We start from the raw sequence: 22,267 nt of genomic DNA on the forward strand, positions 1-22,267 counted from the left end.
TGATTAATAAATGATTATATGTATTTTATCTGCTCCATAAATAATTCTAGATAACTTATCTGAATTGTTTAAATTGTTCAAAATTTACAGCAGGGCATGCAAATTCGGTCCGTTTTTGGCCAGACAGAAACCTCACACAGGCTGAATGTAAATGTAAGTCTCTGTAAATCCACTCTCTGACAGCAGGTGGCGCTTATGGAAAAGCTGAATGTTTCCTGTAAACTCCTTGGACAAAGCTGTATTGCGATTACGAACACTTCCTTTAGGTATTACATGGAGTGAAGATGAAAACAAAATGCCATCGAATCGTTTCTGAAGACAGTCAGAACCTTCAGAGGTACATTCATATAAATTAATTAATTCATATATCCATTTGTATAATTCCCTTAGCACTCCCAGCTTTTCCGCCCTGTTTTCACTCAGAACGAAACTACTCTGTTACTTAAAACTGTGCTTTATGATGGACAGTATTTATTTATCGTGAGTTGTTCAAAACGCGGTAATCTAATACGGTTTTAATGATAATTAAAATATGAAATGGTAATACTAACCGTGAGGAATTTTATCATGATTTATCGTCAAATCGGTAATCGTTACATCCCTAGTCATAATATCACAATAATAACGCCTTCCATTCTCACGCTGATGACGTATCATGTCTGTGTGAACAGGGTGCGCGGAGGGATGCAAATACATACTTTGACAGGCAGGTAGGACAGCTTATCGTAGCCCTCGGAACAAGGGATATGATTGGACAAACATTTTATGGTCCTGTTCCTTCTACAGATTATATAAATAAATATAAATAATTTTGTAATTTGATGAACGATAAAAACACTGGCAGCCAATCAGAATCCACCTGACTTTGAAGAACTTGAGCATTTAAAGCAGCAGATGACAACTGCAGCACACACTTACATTAAACAGATGGCTATCGTCCATTGGTGTGGACACTAGTATAGTTATTGTTATAGTACGCATAGGTTTTAAATCAATTGATAAGGTGCTTTGTTTTCAATTATGAAATGTGTGCATTTTTATTTAATTTTCAATGCAATAATAATACTTTTCTAGATTATCTTATAAACTGAAAATTGTTTTATTAGATTTATTTTTCAGAAAGAGGCCAGGGACTTCATCTGTAAGCAAAGCAGCTCATGAAGATAAAACCATGAATGACTGATATTATGTGTGTGCTTTACCTGTTCCAGCTGTTTCTGCACCACCCCCTGCTGCTCTGTCACATGTTTCAGCTGCTCTGCGTCCTCCTCAGGAAACTCCCGTCCTGCTTTCTTGGCAGTTCTCTGCTTGGCTGACAGGGCCTTTTTTGACTTTCTATGGGCTCCAATCTGCTCCTCCAAAAACTTCTGCTGCATCTGAAGCAGCTGCTGGGTTTCCCTGAGCCAGTCTTCATACTGAACCTTCTGTGCATCATCTTGATGGGGAAAAGGTTGGAATTAATAATTACTGGCATACAGAATACATTTTTGTGGTTAAGTGTAAAATGACATTTTAAATATGTTAAGTAAATGCTTATTTTGGAATTACATTACACATTATATGTCTTCATATTCAGAATGTTTGTTTCATAATTGGATGATTAACACCAATGTGGACTGTATTACTGATATCCATAATTATTAAAGACTTACGGGAAAATCCTGGTGCAAAATTTGGGGGATTAGGTCGTGCCATGTGAGGAGTAAGTTTGCCATCCTAAATGAGAAATTAACAGAACATTGAGACAATCTGAAATTACTACACTCTTACTGGTAGGTAAAGGAACATCAAATTAGCCAAAATATTTAAAGGATTGGTTGACTAGTTTTTTTCTAGGCTTGATTGTGTTTATGGGGCGCAGTCAAACGTGTTAATGCTTCGTTAAAAAAAAAAAAAAAAAACGCATTATTTTTCACATAATTTACCTTTATTCCACACCACTCTGTCCCTTCTCCTATAATCGCGCTGATCATTTCCTGCTTTTATGAAGCCCCTCCCTCAGAAATACGCAACGGGCTCAGATTGGTTAGCTGGTCCAGTGTGTTGTGATTGGCTAAACCGCCTCTAAATGTCCCGCCCCTCACCTCAGCGGCATGTGCTCCGGTTGTGTTGTAAACAATGACATCGTCTACACTGCTTATCAATTTGAACCCGATTGAGACCCAGAGAATATTAGTGAAGAGGATCGCGCAGTACCTGTGCAAGCATGGCTCTTAATGGTATGTTTTTTGTTTGTTGTTGTCTCATACTTTTAGATATGCTGTTATTTGTAAATGCTACTGCTTCTGTTAGCTTTTTACATACGATTTTATCCTGATTAAAGCTTTAACACAGTACGGCAACCGCACGCGCGTCCATGTAGAACACTTCTCATAGCTATGTGAAAATAAGTGTATAAATGGAACAGTTCATTGTTGAAGCTGAGCTGATGATCTGAGAGAGAGAGAGAGAGAGAGAGAGAGAGAGAGAGAGAGAGAGAGAGAGAGAGCAGGGGACTTGAGGAACAGGATTGAGAACCGCTGCTTTAGAACATTGATTTTGAAACTTGTGAATCCATTAGAATCATTAGAAGACAGAATCGCGATTCAAATATGAATAGATTTTTATGTACATCCCTAGTTTTCTCTTCCCTTCTCTTAAGCAGCACAACATGGCCTCGCCTCCTCTGGGAGAAGGGTCTGGCTGCAGACATGCACTTGCATTTTCAGACTTGTACTCTCAGACATCCGCACTTCTGCAAGTGACGCCACTTGCAGTCTTTTTTATTTTATTTATTTATTTATCTTTTTTTAAATGGAATCTCTCAACATTTTACACAAGTAGCCAGGTGGTGAAGACAAGAAAAAATAAACTAAATTACAATGTCACTTGCAATCGCCGCTTGCATTCTTTGCTACCTGCGTCGTCACTTGCAATCCACACAATTCGTGCGTGTTGCCAATGAAGACAAGATGCTGTGGTGGTTAAATGATTAAATCTAATTTAGTACTATAACATACAGGATTCTGCAAGTCATCTGTAGGAGAAAAAGGTAAGACCTGGCAATCCGTGGCCACAGAACAGCAGAATATGAGTGCCATGTGCAAAGTCTCTCATTAATCGCTTTTAAACCTCCCTCCTGAACACGCATTAAGAAATGCATTAAGTGATATTAAAAGGACCAGCTCCGTGCAGGCAAGCAGACGAGCCTAGAACGCAATGCGTTAAATTGCACGTTAAACGTTTTCCTGCCATAAGAAAATCATTAAAATACGTAATGTAGATTAATGGACAAAGACAATGATATTAAAGGGCTGTAGACAGTTTATTCTAAATGGGAAAACGCGTAACTTTGCGTGTTCCATTTATTCTGGGCTCACCTGCTTATACATATTAATTATGTTTTAATAATGAAGAGGAGCATATTGAGTTTGGTCTTTATATATAATCTTAGTCCGTTATGCCAAATTATGCCACGTTTTGCGGTATGGGAGGAAAACACTATATACATACATTATATTAATAAACTGTATATCGAATTTGATCTTTTAATAGCACTATCATAACACATTATGCCATATTAAGTGTTTATGGTTTTCAACGGGAGGTTTAAAAGCGCTTAATGAGAGATGTTGCGCATTGCATTCATATTCTTCTGTTCTGCTGCCATGGATTTGCGGGTCTTGTCTTTTTCTCTTACAGATAACTTGCAGGACGCTGTACGTTATGATATTAAATTAGTTTTAATCGTTTAACCACCACAGCATCTTGTCTCCATTGGCAACACGCACGATTTGTGTGGATTGCAAGTGATGTCGCAGGTAGCGAAGAGTGCAACCGGCGATTGCGAGTGACTTCGTAATTTAGTAGGGGTGGCACGGTACACAGATGTCACGGTTCGGTACATACCTCAGTTCGGGGGTCACGGTTCGATACAATTTCGGTACAACAGGAAACAAAATAAATAAAAACTACTAGCTCGGTGTCTTTTCATTTTATTTTGAACAGACAGTAGTACAAATTACTATTTTTTTCCACCTAGATGTGAATACTAAATATTATTACATTATGTTATATATATAAAATCTACAGTAGCCTACATATATATATATATATACACACACACACATATACAAGGAATAAATTCTTATAAATATATTTGATTTAGTTTACAGATAAACAAGGGAGAAAAAAAACTCCGACACGTAACAGCCTATATGCTGAATTTTCATTTTTGTGACAAGCTTAATTTGTTCACAGAAAGGAAACTCAAATGGCAGAAAGCAACATCCTATTTGTTTTCATTGTGAGTGTACACAAATAAAAGCAGACCTTTATACAGTGATGCATTATTAATAAGACAATAAGTTGATTCTGCTGATATAAGGAAACAGTTGAAGTGATCGCGACGGAGCGCGCACACACACAAAACACATCAGTTCCAGCATTGCTAACTTGACAGCACAGTTGGTACTTTATCAAAATAAAATACAGTGAACCAAACATCAGCACGCCCTCTGTGTCACCGTTGGAACGCGACTGAAGTACAAAGCCTATTATTTACATAATAAATAATGGTTTTGCATTCAGATACGTTACATCGCAAATATGGAAATATTGCAGAATATTTGGATTTGTGCCGAATGAGAGAGGTAGGACACAAGAGCATAAATCTCCATTTCGCAAACAGTTGAGTGCACAAGCCTTTAAAGCAGAGGTCCCCAACCACCGGGTCGCGACCCACTACCGGGCCGTGGAAGAATTCCTACCGCGAGAAAGTTCTGGGGAAAATGTGTATAGATATGACGCTCTGTTATTTATTGTGCGTAAATGATTTTTCTAATTACTCTTTATTTTCGTTGTATGCGATTGATATAGATTAGCAATTTGACGATGGTTAAATTAGTAAAAAAAAGATTGCTCTGATCTGTCATAGGGCTTAAACGGATCGCAGTTGATCCGTGATATACGGACCAGGTCCAGACCCCACCGTTCGGCATGTGATTCGCAGATTAATTTGCCAATTTACACGTTCAATCTATTTAAAACCACAAGAAGAAACGAAACAGAACTCAATTCGTTACTTGCGCGCTGTACTCGCACACACCCGAAGCGTGCACAAGCGTACGTGTTTCAGGCAGTGCGGCATACCGAATTGATTCCTCTTTCATGTATTCATGTAGTTTTAAACCATGAAGGTGAGCCAATGGATATCACACAAGCAACGTGCAAACTTTGCGCAATAGTTATGCCGGTGAACGTCTTAACTTCAGTCATACAGAAAGTGAAAGTAAAAAAAACTGACGGAGTTTTCTAAAGCTGCATTAACAGCGCATATTATCTCAGAGACAAGAGACGAATCTACTTCAACATGTGCTGATAACAGTATAAATGAATAGAGCTGTTTTAAAGACCCTATCCACAACAACAACATCAACTTCTTCTGCTGGCGGTTATCAAACAGCGTTGCATTGCTGCGGGCGCCCCCTTCTGTATTGGGGGTGAATTGCCTGTATTCGTTGTAAGGCCTCATGCACCGAACTGAGATGTCCGTACCGTACCGAATCGTGCCACCCCCATAATTTAGTTTCTTTTTTCTCGTCTTCACCAACTAGCTACTTGTGTAACATGTTGAGAGATTCAATTTAAAAAAGACTGCAGGTGACGTCACTTGCGGAAGTGTGGGTGTCTGAGAGTGCACGTCTGAAAACGCAAGTGCATGTCTGCAGCCAGACCCTACTGTCCTCTGCTGCATGTTCCCGAGGGCAGGGTTTATCTGGGTTTGTGACGTAACAAACCTGGGAAGTAACTCGTTGTAGTCCCTACAAGCCGTTTCTGTAGGCATTAAACTCCCAGAATTTTAAAAGATATCTTCATTTGCATTGAACTTTCAGCGCCGCAACTTTGCAGATATTGTTTATGCTCAAACAGCAACATTACACACTAACTAATGTTAAAAAAGTTAAATCGCAATCAACCACCCCTTTAATAAAAACACACAAGAGGTGTAGGCATTTAAATTCAGCTGAAATCTGCTGAATGTTGTGTGGAGTTCTACACACTCAGAAAGACATAAAGAAAGAAAGAGAGAAAAAGAAAGATAGAAAGAAATCTGAAGTCTCACCTGTCCAGCCAACTGCACTGGAGTTATACCTCCATCAGGGCCTGGTAGCGCCTGCGCTGTCTGGACACTAATTGAGATTTTGTGAAGAGGAGAGTAAAGGAAAAGCCATTAATGAAAAAGCTCATACACTGAAATAAATCTAATAATATTTCAGTCTAATAAATGAGATCATTAACTCACTTGTTCATGACCATAGGAGACATTCCCATGTTGTTCTGAACCATCATTTTATTGATTCCTTTCAATGCAACCATCTTTGCCTTCATTATGGGGTCTGTGATGGCATCAAAATCTGAATAAATCAATGAAAAAGTATGCAAATGTAAGTAAATTATAGTCAAGTACACATTCTGCCACATGCAAAACAGAGAAAGGCCTAATCTCGGATCAAGGAAGAACAGAATTACATATTATATTAGCTACCCCTTACCTATGTTGGGGAAGAATGAATCACTGGAACGCTGTCTTATCATAGCTTGCATTTGCTTCTGCTGCTGCTGCTCCTGTCTCTCCTGATCCAGGAGGTCTTGGAGAAGGAGTGGCTGCTCCTCCAGAAGCAGTGGTCTGTTCTGATTGCCTTGCTGTGACAGCAGTGCCTGTTGAGCAAGAATACTGTGTTGTTCCCCTGAGAGTACAGCATCCTTTTCATCCATACCAAAAATATGGCTTTGTTGTTGTTCCTGAATGGAGCCTGGGACTTCTAATGCACTTTCACCATGAGAAGAGACCAACGATTGGTCAATACTGAGGCCAGTATCCATCCCCTGCACTGAGAAGTTTCCTTGCCCCAGCATTGTGCTACTGAGTGACACTGTAGCTTCCTGACTTGGTGGGTTGCCTTGTGCTGATGAGTGTTCTTGCTTCTGTGATTCACCTTCTGGTGGTACATTGACCAGCATGCTTGAAAGCACTGGAGTAGCATCGGGGTGAATTCCAGACTTTGGAACCTGTAAACTGGCATCAATATCACTTTCAAAGCCAGCTTGATTAATGGCAGCACTATCATTTACCTGATTCTTACAAGATGTGTCTTGGGACAAGCAATCTTTAATTCCATTTTTGCTATCCTCCTCTGTTTTCAAGGAAACCAACACCTGATCCTGAGGAACGTCTGGACTGATGTGACCTTGAGACTGAGCAGTTTTGTCTACTACTTCCTTCGCTGTCGATGTCAAGCATGATGATGATGAGCCATCAAAACTATCAGTCTTTTTCTCAGGTTTTGTCTTTTGGAAATCAGACGTCTCAGTGTGGTCTTCTATTGGATCACTGAGATCCAGGTCCTCGCTAAGATCTAAATCAGCATCAGCATAGGCAATTATATCAAATTTCCCAGATGTTAAGAAGTCATCTAGATGCAGGTCATTCGTTTCAAGATCCAAGTCCTTTCCATCATCTGGATCGAGATTTAAGTTCTCTAAATCAGCATCCACAAGGTCCTTCACCTCAACATCTTCAAGGTCCTTCACAGCAGATTCATCAGTATCGATTTTCTCCTCAGGTACTTCATTTGTGGATAAAGGGACCTCAATGTTTTGGACAGCAGATGTAGCAGCAATACTTGTGAGTAAGGGAGCACTGAGAGTCTCACTGGAAGCAGGTTGGCTTATAGACCTCGTCAGGGGGATTTGTGGATGTCCAGCTCTCAACGGAATATTGGCTTGTTGTAAATTCCCCAAGCTGAGAGATGCCTGCATCTGCGTATTAGCTACCTGAGACTGATTCATTGTTGTGTCCATTGGCTTTGGAACTTGATTGAAGGGAAATCCCATTTCTTGGCCACCCATGAAACCTGGGGGTCGTTGCTGTGAGGGTGATTCCATTCGAATTCCCTGCATAGTAGGAGCTCCAAAGGGAAGCCGAAGTCTGCTATCTGGCGCTCTGTGTCTCAGTTCTATGAAAGGCTGCCCCATGATGTTGTGCTGTTGCACATGCATGCCACGAGGAGGTAAATGTGGGGTTACTAAAGGGTTGCCTCCTATTGATTTCCCCAAGTCCATAGACATGGATCTTCTCATCTGTGGATGAGCTTCAATTATTGGGTCCTGCATCTGATGCGGTCTTGGAGCTCCTATAGGACCTTGGACATTAGGAGTGAGGGGCATCCTAAAATCAACAAAAGAACATAATATTTGCAGTGTTTCTGAATAACATTAGTCCCTACATTTTATACAAATGTTTTGAAGTATATAAATTAACCCACCTTGGCCCAAGCTGCCTTATATTTGAGTCAGCATCCGCAGGAAACTGTGGTCTAGGAAACTGGCCTTCAGGGAAATGCCCCTGTTGATCTCCTGGGAATGGCCCATGGAATCTCTGAGGGGCTCTCACAGCTCCTGGACCAGGATATGGTGGTGGTGGGCGATTAAAAATTTCACTCTGTTGACCTGTAGACTCCTGACTCCAGTGTTGAGGGGTTCCTGGAGGCATGGTCAGAGGATGATCCTGTAAACCCTTATCTTGACGTATGGCACTCTTCTGCTGTTGCTGTTTGAGGATCAGCTCTCGAATACGCAGACGCTGTAAACAAATTAACAGTGTTAATTAGTGTTGTACTAGTTATATATTGTAACTAATACAGTGCACTTAATAAGCAAATATACCATCTTAAAGTAGCAACGAAATAAAACCACACCTGTCTGAGTCTTTCCTCAGCTTCAGCAAGAGGTACCGTTTGAACTTCAGCGCTGGGCTGGCCCATGGGGTGGGAACTCATACTCTGTACCAAACCTTGTTGTTCTTTATTTTCTCCACATTGAGGATGTGGAAGCATGGGGGCCTGCTCAAAAGGGTCATGGATGGGAGTCTGATTGGGTCGACTGGACATGGGCTGAGATAAGGTTTCATCTGTCATGCCCAGATGTTTGAGGGTCTGAGGTCCATGTTTTGTTGGACTGGCAAAAGAGTCTTGCATTAAGACTTGAGGAGGAGAGAATGGATCTTGATTGGCCATGGGCCCAGGTACCAATCCCTGTCCGACTCCTCCAGGATGAGGTGTTCGTGAGGGATGTGCACATGAATCATTAGGTAATGACTGGGACCTTCCCAATGACTGTGCGTGAGGATCAGGCCCTACAGGGCGTGGCAGTCCGGGGGGTTGACTAAAAGGATCAGGAGTCCTTTGGTGACTTGGAGACTTGGGGAACCGGTCTGCCATTCCTGAGCGTGGGGTCCCAGGAGGTTGAGCGTAAGGGTCCATTGACATAGGGGACATTAAGCGGTTTTGAGTCTGCTGCTGAGAGGGTTGATTCATCATGACCGGATGACGAGATGCAGGCTGCTGAGAGTAAGGTTCAGGGTCATGTGGTCTAGGTGTGCCTGGCATTCTAGCGTATGGGTTAGAAAACAGAGACGGGGCAAAAGGGTCACTCGAAGGTCTTGGTGTAGCAGACTGTTGTCCATAGAGATCACACTGGGAATAGTCTGGCCGAGGGGTGGAAGGGGCTCGAGCATATGGGCTACAGGAAGGCTGGCGTGCCATTGGACCTGGCTGAGAAAAAGGGAGGGTTTGGGGCTGTCGTGAAAGCCTTTGATTTGCATAGGCATCACCTACTACAGGACGAGGATTGAGCGGAGGCTGTGCATATGGATCGTTCTGTTGATTCTGGGAAAATGATTCAGAAGAACGAGGGGGCATCATTGGTCTTTCGAAGGGATCCCCACTTGCTCTCCGTGCATGCATACCTGCATATTGTTCCTGAGCCTGAGGGGGTGGCATAGGGGTTTTAAAGACCTGGACAGACCCTGATTCATTGCTGCCTGGGATAGGAGTGAGTAAAGGACGGGCATATGGGTCTGAGAGTATCATCCTGCCCTGGGGCATCCTCTGGTAGGCTTCCTTTCTCACAGACACCCTAGAGAATGGATCATGGCCTGGGGAGCCAATAAGATGCCTCCCTTCCACTGTCTGACTTGCTCTGGGAGGGCACATAGGTTTGAGAAAAGGGTCTGTAGATCCTGCTGGCCTTGGGGTGTCTGGGGGCTTGGCATAGGGGTCATTACATATGGCTGTTGGAGAGCCAATTGGCTCTGAAAGACCTCTGGGAGATTTCCCTGATTCCGAGTTACGGCGTGGAGTTCCCTGCCCAGTAGGTGGTGGTCTGGGTGTGCCTACCATTTTGGTGTAGGGATCCCAGGGTGAGGATGGTCTGGAGCCAGAGGAGCTTGGGGAGAACATCTGAGGGCTCTGTGGCTGAGATCCTGAAGATGGGGGTGGTGGATGAGGCGCAAAAAGACGTCATCTGGGGAACACGATGTGGGCGTGCCGGGCAGCTGTGACTTTGAAACCCCATTCTTTGAACTGGGCTGCTTGGGAGACATGTTCCCACTGTTGGAATGCACAGATACTGGACTCTTCAGGTGATCAGAAGAGTCATGCTCAGATTGGCTGATTGATGGAAGTTGTTGCTGCTGCTGCTGAAGTTGTTCATTCTTCACCTGTTCAAGTTTCTGTGTAGCTTCGATCTTAGCTTGCTGCTTACTTTTCTGTCTCATTTGCTTCAACAGTAAGTGAAAAAATACATAATAATTATTAAATAAATCAGAAAATGTACCATGCGTGATTTATTTAAATTACATAATGTATTACAATTGCAATTAAATTCATTGACTAGTAATAAATCAAGCTAACATAAATATAACTTCTTTATTTTAGAGTTTAAATCTATTTTTCTGTTCGTGGCAAAAGGGAACACACAGATGTAATTCATTTAAAATTCTGAGAAGTTCCTAAGATGCCTGAGTTTATGCATGAAGAAAATGTCACATTTCAAACATTTTTCATATTCCTTTCTGCCCTCTCAAGTAAACAAATATGCTTTAGTAGAGTTTATTTTGAAGGCTGCTCAAGCAAACATTTCAACATTAAAAACTGTAGCACAAAATGCAGTTGTGACACATTTGTTGTTTTTGATGCAACTCTTCTATTATTTTGCAACCTTGTTTGATGTCCACCACCAGACCAAACATGCATTAAAGTTATTCTCCTTGAAAAATAAAACTTGTGTCTCAGTTTAACAAATCGGACAAGTCAAAGACATAGAAATGTCATTTATATAATTTATTTGACAAAACCAAAACTGGCTGCCAATAAGTAATTTAGCTCTTTTCCAAATAAAGGTCTATAAAAGACTTACCTGTCTATACTTCCATTCTTGTTCATGCTCTGATTCCTTGTGCTTCAGTGGATCTTTGAACAGTAATTCCGGGTCCAGTGGTGGAATAGCAGGATCAAACACTTCTAAAGGCTGCTCTGGCTGAGGCGGCTGCCGCTTAATGGTCTCGTTGGACATCTGAACTTTGTTAATGCGCAGGGCTGCCCTGTTATCTCTGGCCTTTTGCTGTGAATGGTAGAGTGGTTGTGCAGTGTTGATATCAAAGAAAGACCATTGAAATTCAAAGGTTGCATAAATTTGCTAAAATTACATGGTTTTTAGACTAATTGTCTAAAAGCGTTTTTATTTTAAGTGGCACTCTTTCACGTCAAGGTAATGTTCCCTTTAATCATATCTTTTGATATTTATTTATCTCTTAGACCGTAATGAGCTCCTTGGGTCCAATTTATTCTTTTGACTTTGACCGACACTCAAGGGTCCCTATATCCTGCTGAAATAAATTCTAAGCTTATTCTGTTTAGTGGTGGCCCGATGCTGGTCTAACGGGTAGACCAACATAGCCATGTTATTCATCAGGAAAATTTTGCAGATAAAGCTGTTCGACAAGCCATCACACCAGCATTTCAAACATTACATATGCTGGTGATGATGATAAACTCAATGTATTGCAGCAGATACTGTGTAACTTACCACATATGGGGCCCGGTCCTGTGAACTTGCTTTTCTCCAGAGTTTTGCAATTTGTTTTACTCGTGTTGACCAGTCTGTAAAGTTATAAAAACATAAAAATAAAAGTATCTATTAGAAGTATAACATTGAGGGATATTAAGAAGAGATCGTGTCCGTGAAGGTCAACACGTAAATCTAAATATACCACATTAACTTTCTTAATTGCATTAATATATAAAAAGTTAGATTTCATACTAGGGATGTCCCAAGCAGATCTCAAGGATGGGGATCGGGGCCGATCAAGCATTTTTGTTAACTGATCGGGATTGGCTCTCCTCAATCTGATCCTTATTTTACATCAGCTGTCATGCCGGTGACATGCAGTTATGTGTATTATGTTGGCACTCGTATGTGCGTGTTCAGCCATCATTAAAACCAAAAGAAGAAGAAACCAATGAGGTCTGTTCTAGCGTGTCACACATGTTTGAGCTTCCGTGTTCAATATTTGATGAGCACTTTTGCAACGATCACAAATTCATTTATCATTTACTTTTATCTGCGGTCAGACTATCTGAGATTGTGCATCTAACACTAGGAATATACAAGTATTGGATCAGGATCAATCGGGGATCAATATTCAGTCGGATCAGGGGCACAAAAAAACCTCCCTATTTCATTCTAAATATAGTAAAATGGGTTCCTAACAGCAAGTCGTGTTGATTGTAACATATAGTTCTTTATTGATTTTCAAAGCTGTATATGACAGATGATTTTAAAATCCCTTAGCTGACCTGGATATTCCTCCTTGAGGTTCGGGAAGTTGACATTAGTGTACAGGACCGGTGCGACAGTGGCAAGTTCTCCAAGCGTTTCTTCTTTTTCCCACTTCAGAGTGCTTTTCTGTGCGGTGGACATTGAGTCTCCCTCCACCTCAGAGGCAGCGGCTGGAGCAGAGGCCGAAGCTGACCCTGTAGCGGACCACGGACCAGCAGTCTCCTGCGCTATCAGATTGAACTTCCTGTCCCTGTGCAGTAGATATAATAAATGTCATCTAGAAATACTGATTTAATCAAACTGTGCCACAACATTTTCACCTACTCAACCAAAAAAGACTAACACAAATGTAGTCTGTTCATTTATTTTTCATCAATATTGCAATTTAGATGCGAGTGTGCATATGTCTGAAGAAATATCAAGGCTGACCTAAGATTGTCTGAGAAAGGCATGCGCTGCATTGATGGGATATTCCGAGCCATATCAGGCCCTGCTCCAGGAGCAATTTGGGACTGTGAAAACTGCTGTTTGGGTTCCATCAAACCATTCATCACTGGCATTCGTGAAGACATTCCTGTACAAAAACATACCAATACAACTGAGCAACGGTGCACACAGCAATGCTTCTGGTCTACAAGATTTATCACAGTGAATGTAATTCAGTTTGAATCACATGAGAACGAAAAACCGCAGTTTGTAAAAACAAACAAAAATGTGTGTACAGTAATGCACTTGAGGTATATGAGTCAAAATGCCACAGACACCATCGACTGAGCTTTTACAAAACCCAGAACATTACGGAAAGGTGAAATGTGTGATTTTTGAAGAATGTTCAAATTTAAAAATACCATCAACACTGAATTACAATAATAATGCCAACACAGGTTTCTTGAACCTTGCCCGTCTGTCATTGGCTAAACAGAAAGTCTCAACCAAAACTCCCAAAATCATTGGGAGTGGTAAACTACAAACAGACTATTTCGCTATTTTTGTTCTCCGTTGTTTTGCTTTATTTTCAGATGTTTGATTCTGTCGTAGGATTCCCATTACATCACTCTTCACAATGCTTTTATTCTTTTGACAAACTAAAAAACATAGAATGTAATTTGTATATACAACAAATGAAAGAGATAGATTGTACTGCATGTTTGCTTGTTTATTTTTCTCAATAGCATGATCTATGTCCACATGTAATACTAACAAGAAACTATGCTTCCAACCACAGGTCAATGGCTGTAGTTCCAACCACAACTTTCCGATGCTGTTTGTGAATATTTGTTGGAAATATGGATTCAGGAATCACTGAATCACTGAACTATGCTGGTAACGATGGAGCTTGCAACCACAGTTGGCTAATTATGCTTTTGGGAAACCCACTCGCTCAAATATTACAGAATTTTTTAAATAGTGCCACACTCTTTTGGAAGTAACCCTACGAATGCTACACGCACAGTTGTGCATTAAAACCTGCATGGGAGTATTTTAACATGGAAAATATGACAGAAGACAACTGCTGAAACATTCCTTATTTTCCTAAACAAACCTGAGTTGGGTTGGGAGGGATGTAAACCAGGGCCTGCGGGACCTTGCAGGGTTTGAGCTCCCTGGATCTGTTGAGGCATCTGAGGAGGTTGGCTGGTGCTGGGGCTCAGGACAGCTGTGAAGAGATCCTCCACATCCTTCCCACCAAGCTCTGCAAGGAATGGGTCAATACTTACAACATATCGAATGGACGCGTGCACTGGCAGTTGGTGCTTTGAGTTTATAACCTACCTGGTATTTTGTAGAGTCTGCTGAGTATTGATTCTGTAAGGCAGAAAGATTCGGTGTTTACATTTAGATGTTTCAGGAACAAGTATTACTGTTCAACAATGCAGACATTTGTAATATACAGACCATCAGTGACCATCTTGTCCAGTTCAGGGCTGAGGATGCCATCCAGTGGCTCCTCGGGCACCTGACGTGGGTGAGTTCGGCCCAGATGAGTTTGAGATGAAACGGATGCGTCTTCTGTTAAAGGAGCAACATCCAGACCTACACAAACACATACACACAAAAACACAAATAATGTCACATCCATCTCAACAAAACTAAAATTACAAACCGTGGACCATGTGTCCTGAAATTGGGTTAGTCATGGACATGGGTGATCTTTAACTCTTTCCCTGTTTTCACTATTATACGGTACAAGGCGTTATTACACATCTTCTGAGTACTGCATGTTTGGACCAAAATACAGTGAAAATGCAGAAACAAGCGATTGCATATGTAAGCAGATGTATATGTAAAATAACTTAATCATAAAGCATTAAACAGCATGTAAATCAAAACTGCCTTCATTCTGAATCTGATCCAGATGCAGTCGTTTACAAAAACAAGATTTGTCCCAGATATTTGTTCAAAATGTTTTTTTTTTTTTAAAGAAACTTACCAACATTCAAGCGTTGATAAAAAAGAATGTATATAGCTAGAATAAAACATTAAAACACTTCGACAGTTTAAAACACTAAGTTTTAGGAGCTCATTTTAGTTCATCTCCTATCCTGAAAAGTCTGTCTTGCAGGATTGATTAAAAATGAGCTCCTAAAACTTACTGCCAGATTCTGGAACATAAATTCTTCAAACAGTGGCACAAGAGGATGTGATGCTGGTCCTTCAAGAGTCACTCTCAACGTATCTGTCCGTAAAGCCTATAAAATAATCAGTCTTCGTGTATTTCAGAACACTTCAGCATGTTATTCTTATTAAGTGAGTGTCATTTAAAATATTTTTTTTCCCCAAGCAAAGTCTCTGAGAACCTGACACATTCCACTTCTGGAGACTCCAGGAAGGTTGCAGTTCTGTAAAATGATGGTGCTGGAGACTAAATGGTTCCTGATGGTTTCTCACCTAATTCTTGACATTAATTCCTAATTCTTTTGCAGTTAAGGTGTCTTTTCTTCTCCACCTGTTTTTTCTGACCTTGCTGACCCAATGAGCATTTCGCTGCCCAGTGGTCATGCCTTAATTTTGCTAATTCTATTATTGCATTAGTATTGCATCCTTCTCATGGGCATTTACTAATTGTTTTACTTTTATTCTTGAGTTCAATCTCTTTTTGGCTCATTAATTCTGTAAAAGAAAATCTGCCTAATAATTCTGCACACCTGAAATAAGGAGTTTTTAACTTTCAGCCTTCATGGGCAATTATATATCACTTATAAATGATTAAATAAAAAATTGATAGTAGTTACTAAGATTGATGTGGTTTGGAATTGGTAAAATGTTCTTGGAAAAAAAATATGACCAGAATATCAACTTGCCTAATAATTCTGCACACAGTGTAAAACTAATAAGCAAAAACCAGACCAGAGCAGGTTGTGGATCTTGTTATACGAGTCATATCTGACATGGACAAAACTGAATAAATAACCTGTGCTGCAAATAATTCAAATAGAAATACTACTGTGTGCTCTGAGGGAGGTCAGACTACCTCGCCTTCCAAGGCTGCTTTTACAGCAGGGATGAGAGCTCAACATCTTTCACAAATTACTAGGGTTGGTTCCTTTTTATCAAATCAAGGACTCGGTGGATCTCGGTGGAGCAGTGCCCCTATTCTTCACTCATCCATTCAAGTAAAGGCCCTGACTGCCGCTCACAGGAGGACAGTCATTCATCTACGCCTTCGGTTTTCTGAAACGCCTGTCTCTAGAACATCTCAGTTCTCTGCTGGTATAAGAGAAACGTCCTTGACTACATCTGTTAGCCCAGCGTTTGCTGCATCATTCTCAATATGCTAGGTAATGTAAACTATATGGACTGCATGATGTATAATGTTTGGATTCAGGTGCAGTGCACATTGTGGGTGATATGTCAACAATCGAAAAGTACAACAAACGTTCCCATAAAACCCAAGCAAAAGGGTGCAAGAGAACAGAAGAAAAAGCAAATAACTTAAACATGATCATGAGCTCTTACCAAATGGTGAAGAAGAGTACTCAACTTGGAAAGGGCAAAAATCAAGACCTACAAAGATCCAAACCAAACACAATGAGGGATCAGCACCATGAAGAGAGAAAGAAAGATTCTGCAGATGATTCATACACAATGTAAAATAAAATGAGCTAAGAATGAAAAATGGAAATGTCCAAGAAAGTAATATAATGAAAAGACAATCAAGACCATCTCTTATAGATAATTAAATGTTTAGATATTAAACTATTTATTATTGATCTATTTTCAAGAAAAAGCTAATTATTGTGTGTAATTATTAGGTGTGGAAATTTGCCAGATTTCAACTGAATAATGACTCTTTACTATTGTCTTTTTAGAGCTGAATTGAATTCTGTTTGCATCACTGAATCACTATTTTCTTGTTCAATTTAAAGCTGCTTTGAAATTGCACTGTCAAACGATTAATCGTATCCAAAATTTGCGTGTACTGTGCAAATTTGTAATGTATATATAAACACACACATGCATGTATATATTTAAGAATAATGTTATGTTTATATATTAAATTTATTTATATATAAATTATATAAATATATACACACGTAAATACATGCAAATATTTTCAAAATATATACAGTATGTGTGAGTATTTATATATACACATAATAAATATACACAGTGCACATACATATTATATGTAAACAAAAACCTTTATTTTGGATGCGGTTAACATTTCTATGAATTAATTTATTTCATTGATGGGTGACGCTTCACTTGTTTTTGATAATTACCTTTCACCATAGAAAGAATGCAAATGATTTTTGTTAAACGCCCCATCTGGGTTTGATTTATGAATAAATTATACACAAGTCTTTCTCCATTTACGTGTGTGAGAGAGGGAGTCATTGGCTCAACGCCTCCGATCAGTTCCAATCAACTCTGAATGTTTTTAGCTTTTAGAATTCACAGAGAAAATTTAAATGCTACAAAATGTCAAATTGACTAAATGTGTTAACGACAGCAAAACATGTTACGTTTGAAAGCCCTATAAAAATGATTACATTTTAAGTTTTATATGAACATTCAATGATAAGCATAACTTAAATCTATCATCTAAGCACAAGCTTCATATAAATGTTTTTTTATTTTTTTATTATGAGAAACAAATCCAGTCAAGTGAATCCACACTTACAATCGTCAGTGTAGTTAAAAGCGACACTACTTTTTGAAATGGGAGGCCTTACTGTAGTTTAACTATGTTTGTACCTCATGAAGTTTATGTTCCCCAACAATGATAACAGTAGAACTAAAGAGCTGGAGCCCACGGAAAGGGCTCATCTGAACAGCAAACATACGCTGTTATTTCTCATGTTTAGAGACACTCATAAAGGCCTACCGGACTCCTCAGTTTGCCTGGTATTAGAAAACATTCCCAGCAGCTCTGTGTCTGATTTCAGCTCTTCGGACAGGTCCACTAGAGGCTCCACAGAATTCTCTGTGGATGCGGATAAAGCAGGAAAGTGATTATAAGGGCCTAATGATTGTCCTCTAAGAAAGTGTTCTAAATTGTGCAGACAAAGTTAAAGACAACATGAAATTGCATTTGCAACCCATTTCACTTTCCATAAGGGGACATTTCTGAGTGACTCTGCAAGACCAGGAATGTGTGTAAAGCAAGCAAATGTGGTCTATTTAAATTTCATGTTGACTTTAAGAGAAATAAATGCATAAATCAGACTGGGTATGAATGTCATATGGAAAAAAAGAATGAGACAAAAAAGCTGAGAAAGGCTGTGTGTGTGTGTGTGTGTGAGAACCAGTAGCGTGATAAACGTACGTGCTGCTACTGCTTTACTGGGCAGTGGTGCCGCTGACGCACTGAGTGATGCGTTTGACAATGGCTTCATCTGATTGGCCAGGAGCTGTTTCCTGTCTCGCTCATCCTCTAGCAGCCGTGTGGTTTCCTGTCTGCTCTGTTTGCTCTTATCCAGCAGGTCTTTCCCAAAAAAGGCCTCCTGAAAGAGAAGATTGTGGAGTCTGAGTACTTCAGAATTCTGTATAAAATCTACAAAGTGACTGATTTGTCCATCTAGAAAAGGTTGATATGGGTTTAGAAAATTATTGGTTTCATAAATCAGGCATTAAACAATAAGAGTTTTTCCAATGGTGGATGGTGATGGAAATATTTAGAGAGCAGGGTAGTGCACGGCTAATAAATATAATACAATTTAACGACAGCAAAACATGTAGAATATTTGAAAAAGAAATACGTACATTAGCTATGACCCACTTCTGGTAATCAACCAAATGTAAGAAGATATACGTTTCAAATTAATGCTATTTGTTTAAACTTTATATTCATTAAAGAATACTTCAAATGTATCAAGGTTTCTACAAAAATGTCAAGTAGTACAACGGTTTTCAATATTGATAATTATAATACATAGTGTCTTGAGCAGCAAATCAGCATATTAGAATGATTTCTAAAGGATCATGTGACACTAAAGACTGGAATAATGATGCTGAAAATTCAGCTTTGCATCACAGAAATAAAATATATTTTAAAATATATAAACAATTATTTTGAATTGTAATAATAGTTCACAATATTACTGCTTTTATTGTTTGTTTGTTTTTTTAAATCAAATAAATGCAGACTTGAGCAGAAGAGACATTAAAAAAATCTAACCGATCTCAAATTTTAGAACAATAGTACATATTAAACTAAATAACCAACTTTGTGTATATATATTATTATAACACTACATTATATATTATATCTTAAATTATTAATATGAATATTATTCATCTTAATCATATATTGAATCAATTTAATATTATAAATATTCCCTGAAAAACATAATATCGTTAATGCAAAACACACACACACGGCACTCCTACCAAAGACAACAGTAGTGCACTCTGGATGATCATGCCATTCAAAGCAAAACTTCTGAAGAGATGTACTCAAATCACATTGTGCTGTTATCGTTCGTAACGAAAGTATTGTTGACAGAGTATCTTTTTCGGCTACAGTGGAGATCTTCCAGATGGCTGTGTTTGTCTGGCAGCGCGGCTCTGGCTCTCAGATGGCGTTACTCTGCACTGACTGTCACGTTGTGGGAGCCCCTCAAATGAGCTCATGTTTCATCCCGTCTCGTACCGCTCTGGCGCGGCCCCGCAGGACGCATGATCTACAGAGACACACGCCGCTGCACGTGTGCACGGCAATCACAGGAACAAGCACGACAACAACATGCGTGCCGTGGCTGCCTGTTCTGTCACTTCAGTTCAGCTCACCTGACAGCTTCCAGCTCTAGGAACCTGCCTGGCTGAGACACTAAAAGCCTCCATTTTCAATAATTGATTTGAAGTGGCTCTTTTGAGAAGCACCTTTAGGGTGGATTCTCTCAGGAGCTAGCATGAACAGCTAGCATTAGCTCAACCAACCAACTACGTCATTACCATCCCATCCATTCACGGTGATATGATGGTATAATACAAAGCGGCAGTATTGTGGCTACGTGTGTCCTACGTGTGCAGGACTGCTTTATGCTATTTACATGAGAGGGTGACACAGAAACATACAGCGGGAAGTGGGATGCATCCTAAATAAGTCAAGATTAAGTACAGAACAAGACTAGTTGTTTTTACAGTTGTCAAACAATGCTGCGATGTGCCAAATTAATCGAGAATTCAAATGACGTTTGTATATTGGTTATTGGCTTTAAATGTGGCTCATTCAATTACAATTAGAGTCTGAATCACTTGTTTTATAATAGTATATTTTTTTTAAACTGTTTTTATTTTTTTTTATTTTAGTATATAACAATGATAAACTTGTTAATTGTTCACGTTATACATTTTTTCTTTTGTTTTCATCCACTATTATCCAAATCATTTTTTTTAAAGAAAGAAGTAAAAACAGAAATAATGCGAAATATTATTACAATTAAATTGTTTTTTTCCCCCCTATTTGAATATATATTAAAAATATATATATTTAATATATGTAATTTCTGCAATGTAAAGCTGAATTTTCAGCATCATTACTCCAGTCTTCAGTGTCACTTCAGAAATCATTCCAATATGTTGATTTGATGCTCTTATCGTCAGGGTTTCATATTTTGTGGACACCTTGATACAATTTATGAATAGAAAGTTTAAAACATAATAAATGTCCACTTTTAATCAATTTAATGTATCCTTGCTGAATAAAAGCACTCATTTCTAAAAAAAAAAAAAATTAAATAATTATATATATATATATATATATATATTTGACCCCAAACTTTTAATTTTAATTCACAGGATTACCTCAAAATACGCTTTCCACATAATATATAAACACATTTACTGTTATATTTTTAGGCAAAAAAATACTGTATTGTAATATATAGATTAACCATGATGTAAAATTACTCATCTTACATTTGTGTCACACCCTTATGCTTTCTAACACAAGTATGCAAAGTAAGTGCAAAATCACACTGAAACTCGATTTGAAAAAGACTTCAGTTTGAGACCAACAACCGGAGGTTGAACTGGAAAAATGACTTCATCTCCCTGAGAGTCCACATGTCAGCCTCGACTAGACGAGCTCCCAGTTCACCCAGCAGAGTGATCTAAACCCTACTAAGAGACGTGGCATCTTCCGGTGCATCTGCAACAGTCGTCGAGTTACATCCCGGGAATTTCCTTGAGATAAAGGGAGCATCTGCTGAAAAGTTGCCACTGATTCCAGAGAACTACAGCTTAGAAATGCTCTCATATTGTGTGGCTTTTTTTTTATTGTTTTGCAGAGATTTGCTATAGCTTTTCCAAGAGAATGTGACTTGTGATTTCTCCCTTACATACATGACAGACCTGAGCCATATTAGACATCAAATATCACTTTTTGGACTTGAGCCAGCAAACACAGAGCAATGGCCTGACAAACACCCAGTACACCTTAGCAAAGTGATGGACAAACACTACTCATGCTGTCATTCAAATCTAGTTAATCAATTATATTTTAAAAGTTGGAAAGTAGATCATTTGACTCAAAAGTTGATAGTGAGCCAAAGGAGCCAGACCTGTAGGTAAGTAGGGAAAGCCTCCTCCAGCTTGGTCTTCTTTTTCCTGTAGCGTTTCCGTATTTTAACCTCAGGATTGTCGGGAAAATCAGACAAAGGATGTTTTTCATCAATTGGAGTGTCAGGCGCTTGGTCGCCCCAGCCTATCAGGACAGAAAAGAGTAAACATATTCATTCTTTACATTAAAATTCTATGTAATCCAAAAATTACAACATATATAATACATACATTAATACATTTTTGGTTTGATCTAAAATTTATTAACGTGGATGTTAATGATAGATCAGTCTACATTAGGGGTGACAATAAATGTGATCCAGCCTTATGCAGTGGCTGTGGATATTTGGCAGCATTCAAAAAGATATAAAAAAAAATAATGAAGACTGAAGATATTGATTTAAGATCCAACATAAGCTACCAGAATGTCATCGTACTGAAAGTGTTGAATGATACTCACTCTCATCTTTGCCTTGCAGGGTCTCAGAGCCAGTGGAGTCCTTCCTGACCAAGGCCTGTTTGGTTCTGCCCGGCCCCATCCGGTTCCTCTGTCTGACCATGAAACCTCCGATACCTGAATAAAAGCAGAAACTTCAATGTA

The 22,267-nt window shown here is 39.3% G+C and overlaps 1 protein-coding gene across 1 annotated transcript in view; it reads right to left on the minus strand.

Annotated features, from left to right (window-relative positions):
- The window catches only part of kmt2cb (lysine (K)-specific methyltransferase 2Cb), a 130,796-nt gene that overhangs the window by 26,692 nt on the left and 81,837 nt on the right, over window positions 1-22,267 (minus strand). The window contains 20 exon segments of the mRNA XM_058760987.1: window positions 1,203-1,435; window positions 1,653-1,716; window positions 6,104-6,170; window positions 6,284-6,395; window positions 6,534-8,209; window positions 8,307-8,623; window positions 8,739-10,330; window positions 10,333-10,606; window positions 11,239-11,442; window positions 11,908-11,981; window positions 12,678-12,910; window positions 13,090-13,234; window positions 14,204-14,353; window positions 14,434-14,466; window positions 14,557-14,694; window positions 16,618-16,665; window positions 17,990-18,088; window positions 18,431-18,608; window positions 21,669-21,811; window positions 22,127-22,240. Of these exon segments, the coding sequence (XP_058616970.1) occupies window positions 1,203-1,435; window positions 1,653-1,716; window positions 6,104-6,170; window positions 6,284-6,395; window positions 6,534-8,209; window positions 8,307-8,623; window positions 8,739-10,330; window positions 10,333-10,606; window positions 11,239-11,442; window positions 11,908-11,981; window positions 12,678-12,910; window positions 13,090-13,234; window positions 14,204-14,353; window positions 14,434-14,466; window positions 14,557-14,694; window positions 16,618-16,665; window positions 17,990-18,088; window positions 18,431-18,608; window positions 21,669-21,811; window positions 22,127-22,240 (5,894 nt within the window).

This window comes from Onychostoma macrolepis, chromosome 02, assembly GCF_012432095.1.
Source record: "Onychostoma macrolepis isolate SWU-2019 chromosome 02, ASM1243209v1, whole genome shotgun sequence".
Classification (NCBI taxonomy): domain Eukaryota; kingdom Metazoa; phylum Chordata; class Actinopteri; order Cypriniformes; family Cyprinidae; genus Onychostoma; species Onychostoma macrolepis.